Source organism: Canis aureus, chromosome 24 (assembly GCF_053574225.1).
Source record: "Canis aureus isolate CA01 chromosome 24, VMU_Caureus_v.1.0, whole genome shotgun sequence".
In the NCBI taxonomy this organism is placed as follows: domain Eukaryota; kingdom Metazoa; phylum Chordata; class Mammalia; order Carnivora; family Canidae; genus Canis; species Canis aureus.
The window spans coordinates 47,878,872-47,901,453 of NC_135634.1; the positions used below are offsets into that span (position 1 = coordinate 47,878,872).

General features: G+C 50.8%; 1 protein-coding gene across 8 annotated transcripts in view; it reads left to right on the top strand.

Moving 5' to 3' along the window:
- AGAP1 (ArfGAP with GTPase domain, ankyrin repeat and PH domain 1) overlaps positions 1 to 22,582 on the top strand; it is a 529,451-nt gene that overhangs the window by 318,220 nt on the left and 188,649 nt on the right. For all 8 annotated transcript variants that reach the window (XM_077869334.1, XM_077869329.1, XM_077869332.1 and 5 more), the window contains one exon: positions 6,092 to 6,196. In XM_077869334.1, the coding sequence (XP_077725460.1) occupies positions 6,092 to 6,196 (105 nt within the window). The remainder of the gene's footprint in view (positions 1 to 6,091; positions 6,197 to 22,582) is intronic.

Consider the following 22,582-nt stretch of genomic DNA (forward strand, 5'->3'; position numbering starts at 1 on the left):
CGTCTGCCTGAGATCCTGGTATTCTGGTTGTCGATCATTAAAATCCCTGTCTTTCTTGATGCACCAGTAAATTAACTAGGAGGTAGCAATTAGATCAACATGTGCCATTTCCAAGTAAGATAAGAGGAACATTTGAGAGGTCACAGAGCCCTTCCGTTTCTTACTATGCAAACAAGTAAAAGATATCAAAGCTTTAAAATCGGTCTGGAGGGCAAAATGATTCACAGGGAGGCGGCCTGGCGTTGGGGTTACAGGTATAGACCGTTATTCCTGGCTCTTCCCGCTGCGCTGGTCACCTGTTGCTGGTAATTGACCCAAATCGTCGTGGTTTAAAGCCATAACCATTTTATTATTTCTCATGATTGTGCAGGTCAGGAAATCGGGGCCAGGCATAACGGGGACATCCTCGCCCCAGAGATGCCTGCTAGAGCTGGAGCAGCCAGGGTCATTTCTTCACTCACGTCTCTAGCAGTCCTATAGCTGGCACCTGGGCTGTCCTCCACATAGCCTTGGGGTCTCCCTTTTCATTGTGTCCCCAGCAGGATAGTCAGCATTCTTACGAGGCCACTCAGGGCTCCCAAGAGCGTAAGAACAGGAGCTATCAGACTTTCTTAAGGCTTCAGCCAGAGCAGACCTAGCATCATCTCCACCACGTTCTGTGGGTTAAATTGAGTCAGAAGGCCTGGGGACCCCACAGGAGCAGATCTTTTTGAGGATAGTCTTTGGAGACTAGCTACTTCCATCTGCCCTCGCACCTACAAAGCACCCCTCACCCTGCCCCTGGATTCTCAAAACCTCATCCCGTGGTGGCGCCCATCTCAGGCTTGAAGTCAGGGATTGTCATCTGCATCAGGTGCACACACAAATATGGCTCCTTGGACATGACCCTTGGCATCTGAAGACCACGGAACCCCAGAGCCAGGGTTCCCTGACAGCATGCAGGCGCACATGCACACACATGCCCGGTGCTGACCCCGGGTGGGGGCACTGCAGCAGGTGCCCTTCAGCCAAAGAGGAGAGAGATGGGAACAGTATGGAACAGTTCCTGGTCCATAGCAGCTCTTAACCCAGCCAGGCACATGTGGCTAGTCACCCTGCTCTGGACACAGAGCTTATGTGCTCTCCTGGGGGGCGTCCTCCAGGGCCTGGGGCTCTGCTATCTCAGCGACCTTCCTTTTCCCCAAGAAATGGCCTGGTTTTGCAGCTGTGTGGCTTTCTCAGCCTGCTTCCTGCTGGTCTTCGTGTGAGGGTCAGAGGCCCCTTTTCATTCTAGATGTGCTCTGTGCCTTTTAGTCCAAAAATTGTAAGGTACAATTGTAAAGGTACAATTCCTTTAAAACCCTTGTGGGTGTCCTTTGTATCAAATTGTAATTTATTCCATTAGACAAAAGCCAGCCCACAGGTCCTCGTCTCTGGTCCACACATGCTGTCTAATTGGAAGGGTCTGTGAGGCCCTGCCTTAAATCTTTGAGTTCTCAAGACGAGGGTCCGATGCCGCAACCTTGCTGGGTCTTCATCCTGAGATCACATCTCCTGGCGTCCCCTGGATTAGATCTTTGTTCTCAGACCAAGTCTTAGCCTGAGTTTTCTCCTGGCAGGAGAAGCTGGGAGTGAGAAACGATTTTTCTCATGCTGTTTAAATTGGGGATATTTTCTCCAATTCTGCTGAAAAACGGAGCACCCTTGACCCCCCCCCGCCCCCACCCCCCCACCCCAGTTCGTTAGAAGCAGCAACATGAGCATTCTGCTCAGAAATCTCCTTCGCCAGGTCCTGGGCTCCTGAGGCCAGCCGTTTCTGCAGACAGCAGGTCTGCTGGTGGCTCTGCCCTGTGCATGGCTGGGGGCCCCGTTGTCCATGCACGGGTGGCATTTCCCCCCCTCTGTCATCCTCATCTCCGTCCACAGCTGTTGGGTTCCTGCAGCCTCAGCCAGCTGCCCCGGTGCCAAGCCAGCGGCCCATGTTTGAGGATTTTATTATGGCAGCATAGGGCTCTAATTCTGTGTTCCTCATCTACCACTGCCTGAGAATCTACCCCAAACCTTAGTGATTTCAGAAAAACAGTCATTATTTCTCATAATTCAGTGACTCTAGACCACAGAGCACAGCATGGCTTCTCCCTCAGACCTTCCCAAAGCTTAGAAGCTGCCAACATTTCTTAACATGTAAACCCAGCGTAGATAGCATCCCTTCCGCTGCTTCTGTTGGTTGAAGTGAGCCCCCGGCATCCCGAGTCGGTGTGGGATGGTTTACACGGGGGGCGTGACTACCTGGCGGCGTGGTGCCGGGGAGCCAACCTTGCAGACCAGCTGCCTGCTGGCTGTGCGGGGGAGGTTAGGTAAACCAAGCCTCCTTGGCCTCATCTGTAAAATGGGGATGATCACGGTAACCGCTTACGTCAGGTTGTGAGCGCTCAGTGGCTTAGTACTGGTAAGGCTCTTAGAGCAGGGGGCCCGATACTGTTTTGAAACAGCAAATTTTAGAAATAGATGCATAAGCCACATACGAGCGAAATAAGACACAAACTGTAATGATGTCTCTGCTGCGGTAGCTGGTCAGCGAGAAGCGGTCTCAAGCAAGAGGTTGTTTGCGCGTGTTCAGAAGTGGCATCTGAAAGATGGGCCAAGTATGCATCCTGACGTCCTCTCGCCGTTTTGCCCTGGGTAACGCAGAATCAAAGAGACTTAGAATCATAAGGGCCATTTGCTCTCGCTGATGGGAACTGCCCGCCCGCATGTCTCTGGCACAGAGCCTTCTGGCCTCTGTCATCTTCTGGCTGTGGGACCATGGCTTCGTGTCCTCTAAAAGTTGAAAATGAACTGTTTTTAGATTTCCCATTTTCCTGGTGCTTAAGTAGACGATATGTGAGTTCGCGATGGCAGGAGTGTCGGTGATGAAGTGCGAGGGGGCTGCCAGGATGGTAGTAGCCCCGCTGCAGTGATACGAGTCTGTCCCACGGGGCCACAGTGCATTCGCTCTTTCTTGGGCGTGTTGGGGGATGCTGTGATCCTGGGGGCTCGGGGGGTGGGCAGCACAGCACCTGGAACCTTTAGCTCCTGGAAGAGTCTGGGACTAAGAAGGAACTCCTGGGACGGAGCCACCGGATGGGATGTCTCCCTGTGGCTTCGTGGTGGCCCTCCTCCGTTCCTCCTGGCGAGGGCACGTCGGAGGGGGCCTCGTCTCTCCGCGTGGCTCCGGAACCATGAACCAGGCTCATCCTCACCCCTCCGGCCCCAGACCACGGCTCCTGCAGCTCCCGCTGTCCGGACCCGCAGGCTCCCCGGCACACGGCTGCCCAGGAAGGCCTGGATGACTTTGGGCACATTCCATGAAAAAATACTAGTCTAGCAGATTCAGGGACTGAGTGGTGTACCTTCTGGGGTCTTGTTAGACTCTGAGATTCCCCGATTCTCACTTGGTACAAATACTCTGAAAAAAAAAAACCAGTGTTTGGCCTTCGCTTCCTCAAAGAAAGGAAAAGAAAGAAACTACGAGAGAACACATTTTGAATCCACAGGAGCTGTTTGCTGAGTCTTGTCATTTGTCATCTGATTGAGCCTCTGATTATAAAACTTCACCTTGCGGCTGCCTCGGCTGCTCAGCGGAGAGCACGCATCTCTTCCCGCCTCCCAGGATGGGCTCTTTCAATCAGCCACAGAGAGGCGGGTGCAGGGAGCGGGGCACCCGAGCAGCTCCATCGGCACAGAAATCTTGGGGGGTCGGGTAATGAACCCAGCTGGGGCCCCCGCCAGAGGGCAGAGGCATAGCTCCTGGGACACCGGGGTGTCCTTCAGCTCTGCTGGCTTCTGCAGCGTTTGAATCATAATCGGAGATTATCCTGCAAGGTGGACCATAGAATCTTTTAAAGATTCTCAGGATGTTTTATTTTCTTTCACCAAGACACTCAGTTTCCCCAGCACCAAGTCAGCCTAATTTAGTTCCCCGATGGCACCATCTCCTCCTTGCTTCCTGGTTAGACAGTTTCCCTTTATCCCCGTAGGAGTAAGTCCCTGTGGCCCCCACTGGGGAGAGGATAATTGTGCATATAGGATTTGCTCGTGAAAGTGCCCACGATCTAGCCAGGAGCTGCGTGGGTCCATCTGCGTGGAGCCCCGAGGCCAAGTGGGGGTTCAGCCTGCATTTTTGTCTGAGTGCAGATGGACGAAGCTTTCTGAAGCCTGGAGCAGCTCTCAGCTACCGGTGACACCGAGGTGACCCCCAGCCCCTGGTATTGTTGGAATTCCATCTGAAACAGATGCTGGAAAAATGCGAGGCCACAGGAGGACGCCTGTGAAGTTTTGTTAGGCTAAGTTTAAAAATCTTAGAAATCTGCCGGAGAGGGAAATTGGATGATTTTAAGGGATCGTTTATCTACTGTCACATCCCCAAGGGTGCCTGGCCCTCTCCCGAGTCCTTACTGTGCAGGGGAACTGGACTCACCTGGGTCTGTAACCGGCCTGGTCCCCTGCACCTGCCTCTCTCTCATGTTGGTCTCAGCGCTATGTTTGCTTTAGACTGGTTTTTCTCGGATTCTAAGAAATCAGGGTATGTTGAGTTATGCTGTGTTTTCTTTAAATAATAAGAACGTGCAGAGGGATGATCTTCCAAAGGGTCCCTTGTGAGTGTCTTCAACCTGAGAAATCTTTTCCCCCAGAAACAATGTTTCAGTGGCTGTCAGACTTCCCAGCTGGCTCGGCTTCCATTACATTTGTGAAAATTGGTATAAAGAGTAGTATTGTCACAATATTTGGGACTTGAACCTAATTATCACATAAAAGCGTTCCCTTGATTTTACCTCATGTTGTGGTTTGTTGAGGGGACAGCAGAATTAGGGGGTCGGAGGAAGTTGGTTGAACGCTCCCGAGGAGTCTCATGGGCACCTCTGCTTCTGTTAGATTCCTTCTCACACTCGAACTTTGCTTGGGCCTCGGTCCAGGTGAATTAATTAGCATCATTCCTGTGCCTTCTGAGTCATAGCCACCATCCTAGGGGCTCCTAAGAGGACAGTGAGAGGGAGAGCAAGTGGGAGACTCTTTGGTTTCCCTTGTTCTGTGAGGTCAGGAGCTGAAGAATCCAGAGCTGGAAGCACAAGTTGAGATAGTCTGACGTGGGAGGGTGCGGAGCCCTACCCGGGAAGGAAGGCCCCAAGCCAAGGCTCAGCTCAGTGCCAGGCATGAGGTTTCACCCCAGAAAAGCCTGCAGATGATGTGGGAGGTTTGCTGGGCCCAGGTAGTTCAAGCAGGAGCACGCTCCATCCGTCGTCAGAGGAGGCCTGGGCCAAACATACTTCAGTGCACTGGCTTCAAATTCCAAACGAGTATCAAGAAGCCTTAAGATAGGGGCGCCTGGGTGGCTCAGTGGTTGAGCATCTGCCTTTGGCTCAGGTCATGACCCCGGGGTCCTGAGATCGAATCCCAAGTCAGGTTCCCTGCAAGGCACCTACTTCTCCCTCTGCCTATATCTCTCGTAAATAAATACATAAAATCTTAAAAAAAAAAAAAAAGCCGTAAGATGGCTTTGTTAAAGATGGATTACATTATATACGATTTATCTTTTGAATGCTGTTGCTAAATTTACAAATGGAATTTCATTTTTAATCAATTAAAAATCCAGAGTGAAGAGCTGTAAATTAAAATGCTGTTATTTGTAAATATAAGGAGTTTTGGAATTCAATTACTATGCTATTTTTAGAAAAGGACATTTAGGTTTCCTTTCTTAAAACATTGCACGTTTAGCCCTGGCGTCTTCACTCAGGTAGAGAAGGTGCCTTGTGCATCATGGTGGCTGGTGTCGTATTTGTTGAACCGATGGCACATCTTCTGACACTCTGTAGCATCACACGGTGAAGATCTATACACACACACACACACACACACACACACACGGAAATTGGTCGAACATACATGTCACGCATAAAATAGAGGAGAAAAGCCAAATTACCAAACTAAACATAAGTGATTTCCGTTTTAACAATGACAGGAGAAAATGAATGCTTAAAATACCTTAAGTTACCTGTGTGCCTCCTTTTTAAGAAAACACGAGACTTTGTCATTTATATTTATGAATGAATATTTGCCTCCTTTTTGCTCCTAGGGCATGCTGCTGAAGCGAAGCGGCAAATCGCTGAACAAGGAGTGGAAAAAGAAGTACGTGACCCTGTGCGACAACGGCGTGCTGACCTACCACCCAAGTTTACATGTGAGTGTGGACCCTTGGCGTGCGGGTGGCAGGCCCGCAGCTCAGCTCCCACGCTGCGTGTGTGGCGGGGGTGGGGGTCCTCCGGCCTCGGTCTCTGGTTGAAGTCGAAGGAGTCAAGGGTTTCCTGCTCCGCCACGAGATAAAGAGCACGCCCCTCGCCCTCGTCAGACCGTGTGTCTCTCCCTCCCCCTCCTTGACAGCCCATCTCTGGTTCTGACTCTGCAAGGAGTTACAAAAAAGGGGACGGATGAGGTAAAGTTCCAGTGAAAGTAGAAAGACAAGAGCAGATAAGCAAAAGAGAAAGAAAAGCGAGCACGTATCTGAAAATCCAGAACAAAGGGCACAATTAGATCAGAGCCCAGGACTCCGCTCTGAGCAGCTGAGCACGACAGTTAAGTTTAACACAGTTTGTGACTCAGTTTCTATTGTCAGATAAACACACGCCCATTTGTAAGGTAAGAGAAGCGTTTCTACACGTGTTAATAAAATGCGATGTATCGGTGACGTACGGAAGACAGAATTAAAAAGCAGAATTAGTTTTATTTTGGGGGGAAATGCAGACATCCTACCCATTCGTGAGATTTCTTAGGAAGCCTTGATAAAATCTTTAGCTGGAGTATTAATCACAGTTCTCTAACAGCACATCCCACGAATCTTGCATATTCATTGGTCTCGATGTAGATAAATGTGTAGTTTAGAATATATAGCGTTGGGGCGCCCAGGTGGCTCAGTCAGTGAAGCGTCTGCCTTCGGCTCAGGTCAGGGTCTCAGGGTCCTGGGATCAAGCCCCGCACTGGGCTCCCTGCTCTGCTGGGAGCCTGCTTCCCCCTCTCCCTCTGCCCTTCCACCTGCTTGTGGTGTGCGTGCTTGCTCTCTCGCTCGCTCTCTCTCGCTCTCCCTCTCTTTCTCTCTCAAATAAATAATCTTAACGAAAAGGGAGATATCTAGTGTTAGCTGCTCATCGGATTGTATCGAAATGGTAAGCTTTGAATTTAAAAATGTTTAAATACTTGAAAAATTACACAGTTAGTTATGGGTAAGAAGTCACACATAAGGAGATTGAAGGAAGTCGTTCCCACAATTCCCCCCTCCCCCCGGGGAACACGACGGCTAGCGTTTCGGGGTGTGCGCTCCAGGCCGCTCGCTGTGCGTCAGTGCTTTATCCTCCAGGACCACGCCACGCCCCTGTGCACCGCCCGCGCCCCCTTCCCTGGACACTGACAGATCGCACGCACCTTCCCCATGTCAGCAGATAGGCCTGTGTGCCACCATTGCTAACGGTTACATCCCAGTCATGGACATTAGCGTGGATGTGCCCTAATCGGTTTAATAATGTCTCAGAATGAACGTTTGGCAAATAAATTCTTCGATTTTTTTTTTTAATGTCTTAGGTAATTCATCAGTGTCCTAGTGTATTTATCGTTTTCTAGAATTACAGGTAACAAGTGGTATGCTTACTGTCTAATTTGCTTCCTGGGGTGAATTTCCCTTCTTCTGCGTGTCCTGCAGCAGTGGCTTTAGCCTTCAGAACCATGTTAGGAGGCAGGTGTTTCATTAGGCCTCCCTGACTTTTTTTTTTTTTAATTTTATTTTATTTATTTATTCATGAGAGACAGAGAGAGAGAGAGAGAGAGAGAGAGAGAGAGAGGCAGAGACACAGGCAGAGGGAGAAGCAGGCTCCATGCAGGGAGCCAGATGTGGGACTCGATCCCGGGACTCCAGTATCATGCCCGGGCCGAAGGCAGGTGCTAAACCACCGAGCCACCCAGGGATCCCCCCCTGACTTGTGTCTGATGTTGATGGGAACGCCTCCCATGCCTTACCCCCAGGTAGACTTCTGAGATGGAAATCTTCACGGTACTGGGCGAATTCCTTTGTGTTTGGTTTAATTTGGCTGATTTGGGAATAGAGTCAGGTTGCTTCTCCAGGTGGCCTCCACAACAGAGACTTAATGCCAGTCCCAGGAGGCCTGCCTGTGACCGCTCCCACGCCGCGTGCAGCCCCGTCAGCCTCCGCCGGAGCACCAGAGCAGGGCCGGGTCCTCACTGGGTTCTCTCCCCAGCGCCACCCCGTCAGCTGCCCTCTCGCTGGCTCATGTCAGAGAGCACAGGTCTGATTATTGACCCGGTCACTCTGTGCTATTTAGAGAGAGAAGCGTAATCAAAATATTCTTGCTAGGACTCACTGACCAGACAAAGCGAGGTCTGACCGATGAGCCTTCCAAGCTACCTTACACTTGCCTGCTAAGCCCAGGCTTGATCAGAGGGACATTTGCTTCTCCTTGCCAGGAGAAAAAGCTTGTGACAGCAGTATGTCCCAGAAAGTTCCTGTAGGAAGGATAATCCCTACTCCCTTCCCATTCCAACCCTTCAATTAATATAATCACAATCAATTATTTGAAAATTCTCCCACATGAGCTGCTTCTTGTGATGCCCCTCAACGCTCGCCTATTCCTTTACGTGGACACACATGTGTACACGTGCACGGGTGTTGTCAGAGCCCGGAAAAGGAGCACAGCAGGGCTTTGCTATAATTATAGGACAAGCAAGAGCCAATATCATTTTAAAGTGCAATTCAGTTAATGCCTGTCTCCTGGGAACTGAAATTACAAGTGCAGGTACTCTCCTCCCTAAGGGAATAGTGCAGTCTGGGGGTGGATTTTAATTACTGGAGCACGGAGAGATGGCATGGCCTTCCCTGTAATCCTCCTTTGACTCTATTTTCACAACTAAGCTTCCGATGGAAGTTTGGAGAGGAAGTGAATTGCAGGTACACGTCCTCTTCCGAGCTGTCCGAGAGCTCCAGCCCCCTAACCGCGGAGTTTGTCTGGCAGTCTTTGGCTCAGAATGGGAAGACACATGAAAGGGATGCCCAGGACTTTTTCTCGTAACACATTTGGGAGCATGCAGATGTGTTGCAAATTCAAGTCTTAAAATTCTCCGCCATGAAGACCGTCCCAATTGTGTTAGTCTAGGAACTTTTAAAAGGTGACCGAACCCAATGATACCAGTTACACTGATCGCGCAGCGACACCCCACTTCCTGGGAATCTCCGGGCTGTGTTATGGCTGGAAGCCTACGCAGGTACATTTGCTGTGAGGGGTTAAAGACGGGGGAAATCTGCCCGGGTTGGTGGCTTTGGGTTTCATAAGTGGGGAGTGTCACTCTGTTGTCATCTGCACGGATCCAAAATAGCGTAGCCCACAGCCCAGGTCTCTCCAGGGAGCAAAGGGAAAGAGTCTGGCTAAGTAATCTGATATCTGTAAATAGAGTTTTCTACAAAGATTAAGTGTTTCTCAGCGGAGTAACCGAGCCCGCTGCTGGTGCATAGCACTGACTTGCGATGATTAGGTGACGTGTTTACCCAAAAGGAGCTTGGCATGCTTTTCTGAGGATGAGAGTCTGCTACGGTAATGCTTCCATATTGGGGTGAGCGGTGGGGGCTTGAGAGCCCTGGGCTAGGGGATGCACGAACCACGTACGATTCGAATAGGTACTGTGCAGGGCCACGTGGCAGCTCCTTGAAAACCAACATGCTGCCCTGCAGCTCTCTTCCCCCGTATTCCTCGCGCACGTGCGTGCTGCTCACGGCCCGCCTCGGGCTGGACCCAGACTCCACCACCAGCCACCTTCAACATGGTGATCGTGGTGAACCCAAGGAGCTGGTGGGGTTCTTGCACCTGGGGCCAAGTGAGGGATCGAATCAGGTTCAGAGGGAAATAGGCCGGCACGGTGAGGGCGCTTCATCGTCTCATGCAAGGTTCAGCTTGCCTTGGAGTATCGGCCCCTAGCAGGGCATCACCTCCCCCCACAGGACTAGGTGTTCACTGGCCAAATTAGAGTCCCAGCCGAGCCCCCCAGCGCTCCTGGACAGACAGACAGACAGGCCAGGGCAGGAGTTTCCTGGGGCAGGTAGAGCGTGCACTGTCCCCGCAGGCTTCTCGCTTCCTAACTTGCCGGACGATGCCTTGGCTGCTGCAGGAGCTGGGCAGTGCCGATCTCCTCAGAGCTTTGCTTGGAAAAGATCCTGAAGCAGCAGCCGGCTCTGGCTTTAGCTCACTCTGGACACCGTGGAAGCAGGAGACTGACCATTTCCTAAATTTGCCACCAAAAAAAAAAAAGTCTTGGAAGCTTAAATGTCTTCATTGAATGCGCCTAAAGAAGATCTCCCAGAAGAGGGGAGTTGCCATCCTTCAAGAACCTGGGACAGTCTCATTACACAGGTGTCTGTGGCCATGTTTATGGAAAAGGTCATCCTGCAGAGACGAACCCCAAGTTTCAATACCGAGCCAATGCTGTGATGTGAGAGCAAACACCCCCAGCCTCCTGACAGGACAGACCATCGGCGTGAGGTCCCAGCTGCGGGCCGGGCCTGCGGCCTCCCAGCCGAGTGACGTGCACTTTGAAACTGTGGCTTTGGAAGCAGGCGTGAGCGGCACGGGGACCGGGCCCTGCAGCGCCCTGTGGGGTTGGCGTGAGGCCGGCCAGCTTGCCGTGTGCTCGGAGTGGGTCAGCTCCCGGGGAAGCTCCCTGAAGCTGTTCTCAGAGGACTGCCCGTCTCTCAGAGCTCAGACACAATTCTCCAGGTGGCAGGTCATCCGTCAGGGACCTCACTGGGTGGTGGCCCCGGAGTGTCACTTACTGCAGGTCCCATTCCTTTGGATTCCTCTTCTTTCCTTCCCATCCTTTCCCAGCCCCATCTTCTTCCAAGGCTTCATTCTTCCCGGTTTGGTGGCATCATCCCCAGAAGTGTCTGTTCATCGTGAGCCCCAAGTGCAGGCCTGGCACAGAGTAGTTAGGAGACCAGCCCCCCCCCCCTCAGAGGCTGTGACATTCAGCTGGGCCTCGCCCGTCATCTGTTTAGGGCAGGTTTTCCCCACGTGACAGAGACACGTTCTGGAAGGAAGCCTTTCACCCCAGCCGTCCGTGTTTCCTGCTTTTGGAAACCTTGCACATTGTTCTCACGGAGGAGAGAACCTCGGTCTGTAAGCCGGGATGCCTGTGCGTGGCCCCATAGTAGGACGTGACGGTCTCTCTGGAAACCAGGAGGAAGTAGGAGAAAGGTGGACCAGCCTACCCCAGACCGAGGCGGCTTCCTGAACATTGATCGTGCCGGTACCTCCCACCCCAGGTTTGCTCACTGTGCATCCCGTCAAGCATTGCCAGGCCCCCTCTGTGGGGAGGACCAGGACATGGGGCATAGGAGGTGGAAGTGGTGGTGAGTCTCAGCCCTTGCGGTTCTCAGGACGGGGGGTGCCTCGGCCAGGCTCTGGGTGAGAGGACGCACACGTGTCACACCTTGGCCCTGTGCCCGAGCGTGGCAGCAGCTGCTGTGCACTGGGCCTGGGCCATCCCGCCTTCTACACACGAGCAGGAACTTGCCTGTGCTTCAGAGCACACGTCTGTGCTCTTCAGCGCTGCTGCCGGGCGGGCCTCTTACGGCGGACCCTGAGAAACGAGCTGGACGCTGTCCACTCGGGAAATCTGGGGAAAGAGTCCTTTGGGCGGGAAGTTTGATGACCGTGTGTTTGGAGGTCACGCCAGAGGCATTACCGGAACCTCAGCAGACGAGCTGATGGAGTCCGTTGGGCCCTAAGGAGAAGCCCACCCCAGGGTTGGAGCTGCTGGGTGGGATCCTTGGGTCACACGGGAAGGTGAAGCCCGGGGCCCGGGACACCCGGTTCACTTGATGCCTCTTTCTCCAGACGCTGTTTTTAATTAAGTTAAACCCATAACCCCCAGTTTTGATCCCAGGTGGCAGGCTCGGCCAAAATAACGAAGCTGCTTTGGGTTTGTCACCGCTCAGGTGGGCTGGCCCAGTGGTCCGCCCAGGACACAGGCCCGTCGGTGCTAACGCCAGGGGAGGCCTGTGAAGAGCCTTGGAAGAGATCCTGGAGCAGCAGCAGGACAGCGTGGTCACCCTCCCTCCAGGGCTGGCCCACTTGGCTCCCCCCCCCGCCCCCCGTCTCCACCTGGTGTTCTGCAAACACAGCCCTAAACCAGCAAGACTCGAGTATGTGAGGCCGACTTCTGAAGCCGCTCTGCAGCCTGGGTTTTTGCTTCTCTGAGGACCTTTATGTCTGTAAGATCTTTCAAAAGCCCTCCCTGCCTCACTTTCTTGGGGGGAGGTAGGTATGACTGTCTTGTTTATGACACTTCGCTGGATCACAGTCGGGATGGGCAAAGGGCAGCCTGTTCTGTGGACTTTTAAATCTGAGCCTCGGGGAGCACCTTGATAGAAAAATGGAGGGGATAATGAGAAAGAGCTCCGACCTGGGGGCTTCACAGTCCAGCATCGCCACCTATTCATCTTCCGTGTCGGGAGAGCACCGTCGAGGGCACGGCTGACAGGTGTGTGCGCCAGATTCCTGAGCGTGAGCTCCTGGCCACGCGGTCGGGCCAAGGACTTCAAGGGGCCCCGCCCAGGAAGGCTGACCTTCCTCCTGAGGATGTGGGCGGCCAGCAAGTCCCACCTGGCTGACGCGGGTGGGAAAACCTCCTCCTGGGATTTCGTTCCCATTCTGCATGTGGCCCCGGGTGGAAGGAGCCATGGTTCTGTCCTTTCTCCCTGACGTACAGAGCTGGACTTTCCTTCGCGCAGCATCCACCTCCCCAGGTGGCTCCAGGCCTCCCCAAGTGGCCGAGACGCCCCTGCCACACAGTGCCTCTGCTTCTCTGTGCTGTTGACGCTTGTTCGGTTATTGTGTTTTGTTTTGTTTTTTTCCACGTTGGTAGAGTCAAAGTTGGACTCTGAATTGTCACATCCGAATGCTGATTTCAGTAAATTTTCAGGTTCAGAATCAGACAGAAAATCCCCTTCATTACGGATGCAAGAATGACAAAAAGATCTGGGATGAATTCCTGAGTGGGTCTCTTTCTCAAAAGAAATAACACACGGGAAGAAAGGAAGATACTTAGGTAGTGAGAAGCACTGTGGCCTGTACCCACTAGCAGTCATCATTTAAAATACACACAACCCTTGGGCAGCCCAGGGGGCTCAGCAGTTTAGCGCCGCCTTCGGCCCAGGGCGTGATCCTGGAGACCCCGGGATCGAGTCCTGCGTCGGGCTCCCTGCATGGAGCCTGCTTCTCCCTCTGCCTGTGTCTCTGCCTCTCTTTGTCTCTCTCATAAATAAATAAATAAAATCTTTTAAAAAATAAAAATACAACCCTCGTGGAAAATAAGGGCATTTTACTTGACGATCCACTGCGAATCTGTGATCCATCCCTTCAGCGAGCTTCGCGCACCTGCTGAGGTGGACGTCATGGCTTGAGGTGGAGAACATGGAGTCCTCTTCCCAGAGAGAAACTGCATTGGCTCCCCCAAGACATTGCCGAAGTCACACTAGCTTGAGTCTAGATGACGGCGCAGGTAGATTTGAAGCCCAGATTTCCAGATGTAGAACCTTTGAGTCACTGAATGAGCCACAGCCCTGAGATCTTCCCCCCGCCCCAACTGGGAAGAACGATGTCACATGCGTGCTGTGTGACACGCTCTGCAGGAAGCGTAATGAATTTTGTGATGAACAGTTATTTGGCCTTGCTTCCCCTTCATAAGCCGCAGTGCTGCTGCCGGCTGCCCTCCTCTGGCCTGGGTGTCCTTTCCCAGCCTGGCTTCTTCTACGTCCACTCTGCTGCCCATCGTGCGGGCGGCCCTTCCTGGCCTCCCTCCACGAGAGGTCCTCCCTGGTTGCATGCAGGCCACCTGTTCTCCTGCTGCCTTCCAGTCTGTACGGCCCCGTCCAGCATAGTCCAGCAGAGGACAGGGACCGTGCCCTGATCCCACGTTGGCCTGGGGCTAGAGTGTGCTAGGCACACAGGCCGCTACTTGTGTGTCACACGGACTCAAGTCCCACGACTTGTGCAGTGTCTTTGCCCCTCCGCTGCCTGGGCTGGGATCCTCACGGGTGACGGTCCTGGCTCTCCTTTGAAAACGCAGTGGAGAAAATGAACCGTGGTGCACGACTAGACCTCCCTGAGTGTAGATGAGCTTACGTCAGGTGGGGAGAACAGTGTTCTACAAAGGCCGTAAAACCTTAAAACACTGCTGACGTCCTCATAGAATCCATGTGAACGCCGGTTAGGAAACTGGATCCTGAGGAGCAGAGATCTGGAACTCTGGCCACAAGTGAACCCCGCTCTTCTAGTCTGACCACCTGTTTAAGGAGAAGGGGAACGGGTTTGTAAGCAGTGGGAGTTTCTAGAGTGGCCCGCGCCAGCCCGGGGGAAGCAGAAAACCCCCGGTTAGTTGTGATGGGGACTGACGGGGTGCGCCCTGGGGGTGGGGTCCGTGGGGCCTTGTTGAGGTTGGGGGAGAAGCTGTGCCCCGGGTCTGCCAGCGTTCTCTGCCTGCCGCAGCAGTAATCGCAGTAATCGCTGTCCAGTTATCCCAGCAGCGTGGGTCCGCGGGCACGCCTGGCCTTGCAGGCCCACGGTGGGAGCAGCCCCTCCACAGGCTCCGTGCAGGGATTTTGTTTGCTTCAGATCGCGCTTGACGCTCTGCCTCGTTCCAAGAGGGGCTTTCGGGCAGCTGGCAACAGGCAGTTGACACGAGTAAAGTAAGGACACGCACCTACGTCACGATAGAAGAACAGAGGCCTAGGTGCACACGCACAGAACTCCACCTAACTTGTCTTATGGCGGGAAGTCCCGTGAGGTGGATCTCCGCGGCCTCGGCACATCCTTACCTCCGCCCATCTTACAGCTCCTTCCTGCCTTCATCTCTGAGCTGTCCCATCGGCGTCCTAGGCCGATTGCTTCTGATGCGCCGTGGGAACCCGCACTCATTCGTGATTTCCGGCACCGCAGTGACCAGGTCGGGGTGTTGGTCCCCGCCTTCCGTCCTCCCCGGGGGCTCATCCCCAGGACCTCCGCAGTCCCACCGACGGAGGTGGATTCCCCAAACCCCCGCCTCTCCTGGGCTCGAGGCCGCACGTCTGCTCCGGCCTGCGGGTGCGGCGCCCTGCCCACCAGGTTTTCCAGAACTCGGCCGCTGTCCGCTGTGCAGAGAGGGGCAGCTCTCCCTGTGATCCTTTCACTTCGCCGTATGCTTTTCGTCATGTTAGTTACTTGCTGCCACTTGATTATTTTAAATGTGTCGATGATGGAGAGGCTCCCCGCTGTGCTGAGGAGGGGGGCCTTACGCCTCCGTGGGACCCCCAGGCCTCGCCTGCAGCCTCCCTGTGCACTGGCTCTGACCCCCCTTCCTCCCCCCACCTCTGGACTTTCCTTCCAGTGGCTTGCACCTGCCTTGTCCTCTGGCCTCCGGGCCCCAACATGTAGCTGTCCTCCCCTGTTCTCCTCGCCAGACTGACTTCTGCTCATCCTTCCGTGCAGTCTTGAGGGACACTCCTCAGCCAGGCCTGTTGGGGTGCACCTGCCCGTGTGCCTTCCCCTTGCTATGTCAGTCGTCTCTGTTCTCTCTGCTCATCCGGTGGCCTCCTTCTCCCAAGCCTGGGAGCCCTTGGCACAGAGACCCCTGGGGTCCTGTCAGCTGCATTTCCTCCACATCGGCGCTGTCTTGTCAAAGAGTGAGGCTCGATGGGCCACACACTCGGGCTGTCCTCACATCTACAGGCCTGCAGTTCCTGAAATCCTAAGCAGAGGAAGCCACCTCCCGATGCTTTTAAGCCACGAAAATATGTCACAGTCCTATCCAGGCTCCACTTGAGAAAAGATGGAAAAAAAAGGTCTTCAAGGTGGGAAAGGAGCTCAAGGTTTTTGTTTTGTCTTTTTAATTGTGGTAAAATACATACAACATAAAAGTTAACCATCTTAACCGTTTCTGAGTGTGCAGTTCAGTGGTGTGAAGCGTATCCTCAGCATCGTGCCCCCAATCTCCAGAAACGGTCCATCCTGCAAAGCCGAGACTATCCCTATTAAACACTAAGCCCCATCCCCTTCCCCGCAACCCCTGACAACCACCGTTCTACCTTCTGTCTCTGAATTTGCCTGCTCTGAGTTCCTCACTTGAGTGGAGTCATAGAGGATTTGTCTTTTTGTTACCGACTTATATCACTAAACATAATATCCTTGAGGTCGGGCCATCCATGTTAGAGCACAGTACAGGGTTTCCTCCCTTTTTAAGGCTGAACAATGATCTTTTCTGGGTCTGTACCACATTTTGTTTATCCATTCCTCTGCGGATGGGCATTTGGATCGCTTCCTCAATAATGCTGCTGTGTTGAACCTGGGTGTGCTGATGCCTCTTCCAAGCATCGGGTTTTATTGTCCAAACTACAACATGCAAGAAGCAGAGAGAAACGCTGAATTTCAGAGATGTCCAGTCTTAACCAGGGCCCACTGGGGAATTTTCTGGGCCCAGTCCTGAATAGAGAGAATGACGGAGGAACCCACCCGGCCCTGGTGCCCTGGGCTGCCCTGCCTCTGCTTCAGGGGACCTGGGAGCTGTTCCGGGCATTCACCCAGTCTCAGACATTGTGATGAATGATTTCTCCGCCTATCAACGCTGTCAGACCCATGGAAGGATCCCTCCAAGGTAGTATAAATATTTTCAGGGAATATCTACAACTTTGGTTAGAAAGAATGACTACCGAAAAACTCAGACCTTTTGTGCATACACAAAAAAAGTTAGATTCTTTATCAAAGACTTATTTCTGCCTAAGGAATTTCTTGTTTATTTTATAGAGCTCTCAGGGTTTGTAAAGTGTTTGGATTTTCAAATAAAACAGCCAAACACCTGCTCACTGTGGTACAAGCTGTCTTCATGTCAATCACAGATTGTGCATAAGTAGGGCATGACCAGGCCAAGAAAAGTCTTCATATTTTGTTTAAAATATCAAACCACCAAATATCCCAGATCCTAACTTATTTTTTTCTACACTGAAAAAAAAAAAAAACCTTCTGCCTTCTTTTCTAATTAAAAACAAATACTACACGTGTATATACGTGTTTCTGTAAATATGCAGATTTGACCACATAGCTTGTGGGTTTGAGTCTCAAAAGCTTCTAGTGGAGTCGACGGGACATTGTCTCATCGGTACACAACACCCAGTCCATCTCGTTTTGTTGTCAATTTTTTGTCCTTTTTTTTTGGTGTTCCTAACTGTAGCCAGAATTCTTGCAAAAAAGTAAATAAATTAAGACCATTGGTTTTCTCCCCTGACCTTAGTCCCTACTGAGAGCTCTCCGCGGGAGAGGATGGACGTGGGGGGTCGTGAGGAAATACCCTTTCGCTTCCACCAAGAAATTGAATTCCATTATTATATTTTATAAACATTTTCTTCTGTGGCTCATAACCCAATTGCTGGCTTGTTGCGAAGGTCTTGCAAGGAAGAAGGAGGTGGAGGTGGAGGCCCTGCCTCTTCTCAGGTGGGCCCGTGGCCCCAAATGGAAACCAATCAAGGTGCGATTTATGTTCATTAAGTGCTTGTCAAAACTGAAAAATTTTCTAATCAACAGCAATCTAGCGGCGGCCCCCTCGATGGCTGGGAGTGCCACCTCTGCTGCATCGGCTCTTTGCCTGTTACAACTCTAGGCGAAAATCCGCTGATGATTACATTAGGCTAAGCTGCGGAGTAAATGAACCATGTCTTATTTAGGTGCCACTAGCTTCAGTGTAGTCCTGCCCCGCAGGGCACTTGATAGCGTTTTATGGCTTTAAAATTAGTGTGGCTTCCCATTTGCTGCAGGGTGCTGCATGTTATGCCTTTGAACTCAATAAGCAAAGGGAAGGGGGCCTTTTGTTTTTCCCCCGTATTTTTCTCCCTTGCATTTTAGCAATTTTGTTTTGCATCTTTTCCAGACGGCATTTTGCAATAAAAATGTCTGACTACTGTGTACTTGCCTCCCCAACCAAAAAAAAAAAAAAAGAAGAAAAAAGAAGGATGGAAAGAGGAGAGGGAGAAAAATTAAAAGTAGAACATGTCACACATTTTCAAGAGGACACGATTTCTTTTTTCCTGTGCTGGGAAGTGAAAAGTCGCTTTGCAGGTCACCCTTCATGGCTTATCCTGTCAGGTGGGAACATGTTTAGCTCAGGAAATGCCCACACAGAATCAGGGGGCAGAGATTCAGGATTTTCACTGGACAGCAGTAGAAAGAGCTGTCGTTTGTGGAGGGCTTTGGCTCCCTCGTACACAGTTCGCACATGATCTCCGAGCATCCTCAGATGGTCCCAGGAGGCGGGAACTGCTCATCTTCCTGGCTTTAAAGACGTGGAAACGGGGACCAAGCAGCAGGCCCCAAGCACACAGCTGCTGAATCCCAGAGGTAGGGTCCCGGGCAGGGTCCCCACGGCCGTAACTCTGGCCACAAGGAAGCGACTTTGTCCTCTGCAGACTTCCAAACGAAGGAAGGAAATCAGAACGTTAATTGACTGCTCTTTGTGAGAAATGAATCTGATCAAAGCACCGCAAGCCACCTCGGCTGCTGTAACATCAGGGAAACAGAGTAAGTCCTATAAAAGCAAGGCAGCAGAAGAAACTAGACAGGTGTGACGGCGCGTCCTCCAGCATTGTGGTCGGTGACCATGGATGTGGGAGATTGCTGTCCTGCACGGGGTCAAATGGTGGAAGGCCAGGGATGACGATCAGTAGTGCCTCCACCACCCCCCACCCCCCAGGACAGACTGTGTGCTCTTCTGTCTTAAAATCCGCTTCTTTAAGAGCTCTGTTCTAGCAGATTCATCCCAAGAAGTCTGGAGTTTTAAAGAGCTTCAGATCTAATATCACTATGACGAGCGTTCCTGTCTCGCTCAGAACTTCCCAGATCCGGCTGCTGGTCCAGCTGTTTCAAGCTGTAATTATTTATTAAAGTACTCACATAGCCGAGGCGCGGGGCCGGCCCCTCGGAGTTCAGCGCGGTGAAATCTCACTCAGGCTTGCCCTCGGGAGAGGCCTTCGGTGACCGCGAGGACAGGAAGCCATTTTCATCCCCGACGCATTCATTTCGTGCGGGCTGGGTTTGGGCACGCATGGGTTACAACTGGGTAATATTCAATTTAACCGAAAATGAGGAAAATCTTTCTTGCAGTGTAAAGCTCAATATACTAGGTCAGTCAAGACCGAGACAATCGGGAAGCAAAAAGTATATTCATAATTCAATTTGGAGTTTTCTGCTGTTTTGATTTATATTATAATAACCTATTCCCCAGGGCTGACGTTGGACTTCAGCCCTCACGTGGTGGGTGCTCCGCCGCCGCAGAGGTCGGCCGTGACCGCGTGTCGGAGCCCTCCACGGTGCGTGACGCGCGTCACCCCAATGCCCCCCTCCCCGTGATCCTTGCCCAGCCCGCCGCCCTGCCAGGCCTCACGTGGTCACCGGGCCCTGTAATGTCTCTGGTCACCGAGGAACCACCTGTCATAACTGTTGGGTTTGCTGTTGCATTTGTCACGGCCACCAGTAGACGTCCACCTTGCTGGGTTACCTTCTTCCTGCAGTGGCCGCACGTCACGTTGAGCGTTGGTTGAGCGGTCTTTACAAAGGCGACTCCGAAAGCGAAACCCTGGAATTCTGTTGGCTGTCTGGGGAAACAAAAATCATTTCTCCTAGGGTTTTCTACTTTGAAGCTGCCTCCTACCTCGCTATTGTGACTGGTCCTTTGGAGAGAAGGAGAGATTGTCTTCTTTTGAGTTATGTGATCTGAAAGGACATGGCCAGAAGATTCTCCTAGTTTTACGATATTTTCATAGTATTTTTAGGGTGTCGGTTTCCTCTGTGCCTGGCACTGCAGATGAGCCTATTGTTTATTATTCAGAAATGTTCGACTCGAACAGTTGCTTAGTCTCTTTGAATGGACGGTATTATGTGTTCTTTATAGATTAGTTTCCTTTGAAAATAGTATTAAATGGAGTTGGGAATAGCAGTGCATCTAACAATGGCTTCTCTTACATACTTTTTTTTCCCCCTGAGCCCAGAAGTAAGGATTTTTTAAAAATAGAACTTATACAAACTACTGTCCCTCTTTGAACCTGGACATTCATGAAATATAGTGAAAATCAGGAGAATGAGTCAAACCTTTCCTCCAGGAAAAGACAAACAAATCTGAAGGGCATCTCTACTCTCTCTGCATAGACCAGGCCCTTGCTGCCTTCCCCCAGCTGCATGTGTAAAGTCCACGTGCACTCATAGCCCCTGGCCATTTTGTGAACATTCAACTGGACAAGTGGTTCTTGAGCCTTTTGGCCTTAGGACTCCTTTACCTTCTAAAAATTACCGAGGAATCCAAAGGGTTTTTGTTTCCATGGGTTATATCTTTTTTTTTTTTCTTCTTAAGTTTTTTTTTTTTTTTTAAGTAATCTTTATACCCAACATAGGGCTCAAACTCCCAACCACGAGATTCAGAGTCGCACACTCCTCCAACTGAGCCAGCCAGTCACCCCATCTGTGGGTTTTATCTAATTGATACCATGTTAGAAATCAAAACTAAGAAAAATCATATAATTTATTTAAAAGCGTGATAAACCACCCTTAGGGAATATTATTACATAAATAACATTTTTAGGAAAAATGCATTTTGCACAACGAAAGGAAATGTTGAGAAGAGTAGGATTGTGTTAACTGTTTCTCCAAAGCTCATTGATATCTGGCTAATAAAAGAGAGCCGGATTGTCATACCTGCCATCTGCCTTCATTCTGCTGCAATACATTGTTTTTATTAAAGAGAACCTCACCTTATATAGGTATTTAGCTTGAAGAGGGAGGAGTATTTTAAGAGCCATTAGATTTACTGTGGATGTTGTTTTAGGACGCTACATCAAGACGCAACACGTGACAGTTTATTATAAATTAAAAATGCAGCATGGAACCTGAAACAGTATCACTAAATATTTCCGTCTCTGCTCAGTGAAAATCCATTGAACCATCTTGCAGGTTAAATGACCTTTCATCCTTCCATGTGACACCACGCATAGCTCATTTCAAAAATACTGCTTAGGGACCCCAAGGTGGCTCATTCAGTTAAGTGTCCGACTCTTGATTTCAACTCGTCTTGATTTCAGGGTCCTGAGATCCAGAGCCCTGCATTGGGCTCTGCACTCAGCAAGGAGTCTGCTTGAGATTCTCTCTTTCTCCCTACCCCCTGCCCCTCTTCGTTTGTGTGTACATGTGTGCACTCTCTCTCTCTCTCTCATAAGTAAATAATTGAAAAATATTGTTTAACAGAGGCATGCTGCATTTCAAATGGTGACACTTTTCATCATAGAATATCCAGAAGCTACTTTCATTTATATCACTGCCCATCTTGTCAGGAAAGAGCATCAGTATTTGGAAAGTGTCAGGCTCATGGGGAGAGATACAAGTTGCCAAGATTCTCATCCTCACTGGAAGCTCAAATTATACGCTAGCTACAGATACTGTCCACTGTTCTTCCTGCAGTGCTCACTTTGTTCATTTTCAAGAAAATACCAGCCGAAGGCCCAAGACTGAATAATCATAGTTAATGTCTGACATAGTCATTCTTTTGAGTAAAAATGTGTCCTGACAAAAATGTGGCTAGTTCAGCTTGCAACTCAAACAATCACAGAAGTATGTTTCAGCAGGACAGACAGCTTCTGAGTGTGGCACTGATACCCACATGTGCTTGTCATGTCATTACTTAGAAAATTTAAAAGATGCATATGTACTCAGGGTTGAAATGGTTAAGAATCAGTAGTTGCTTTTTTTTTTTTTTTTCATTTATTTACTTATTTGAGAGAGAGTGCGCAAGCTGGGGGCAGGAAGAGGCAGAGGGAGAAGCAGGCTCCACGCTGAGCAGGGAGACTGATGCGGGACTCGATCCAAGGACCCTGAGATCATGACCTGAGCTGGAGGCAGACTTTTCATCAACCCAGCAACCCAGGCACCCAAGAACATTCCTCAGTGAAATTCCTTTTTTTTTTTTTTTTTTTAATTTAGAAAGCATGGCAGTAGATAATGACAGTTAGGGGCTGGTACCATTGGGTTCCACTCCTGAGTTCGTGCTCTGGCCAGCAGCTTTCGTCACCATAAAAACAAATTTCAACACTGAAGGAGGCAGACAGTATCTTGGGATGTGTTGAAAATAGCCCCGAAGCCGTGAACCCCTGGATAGGGCATCGGGGACCCTATTGAGAACTGCCAAGCAGGTCATGCAAAGAGGAAAAATCTGAAATACTGGCCACGGCAAGTATCAGCTTGTCCTGACGATGATCTAACCTAGACAAAACACATTTATGTGTTAATATAGTACATTTCGAAGCATTTATGTACAATTAGAAACCAGAACTTACTAGGAAACCCTAATTGGAACAAAAACCTGTGATTTCCCCCCCCCCCCCCCGCATCATTTAATTATGAAAACGAGTCTCCATACTTTTTAAAAAGTATGGGTAAAATCGGAGCAGCGTTGATTGCATTATCTGTACTTGAAGAGAGTAGAGTCTCAAAGCCGTGTGTCTTATTCAGATGCG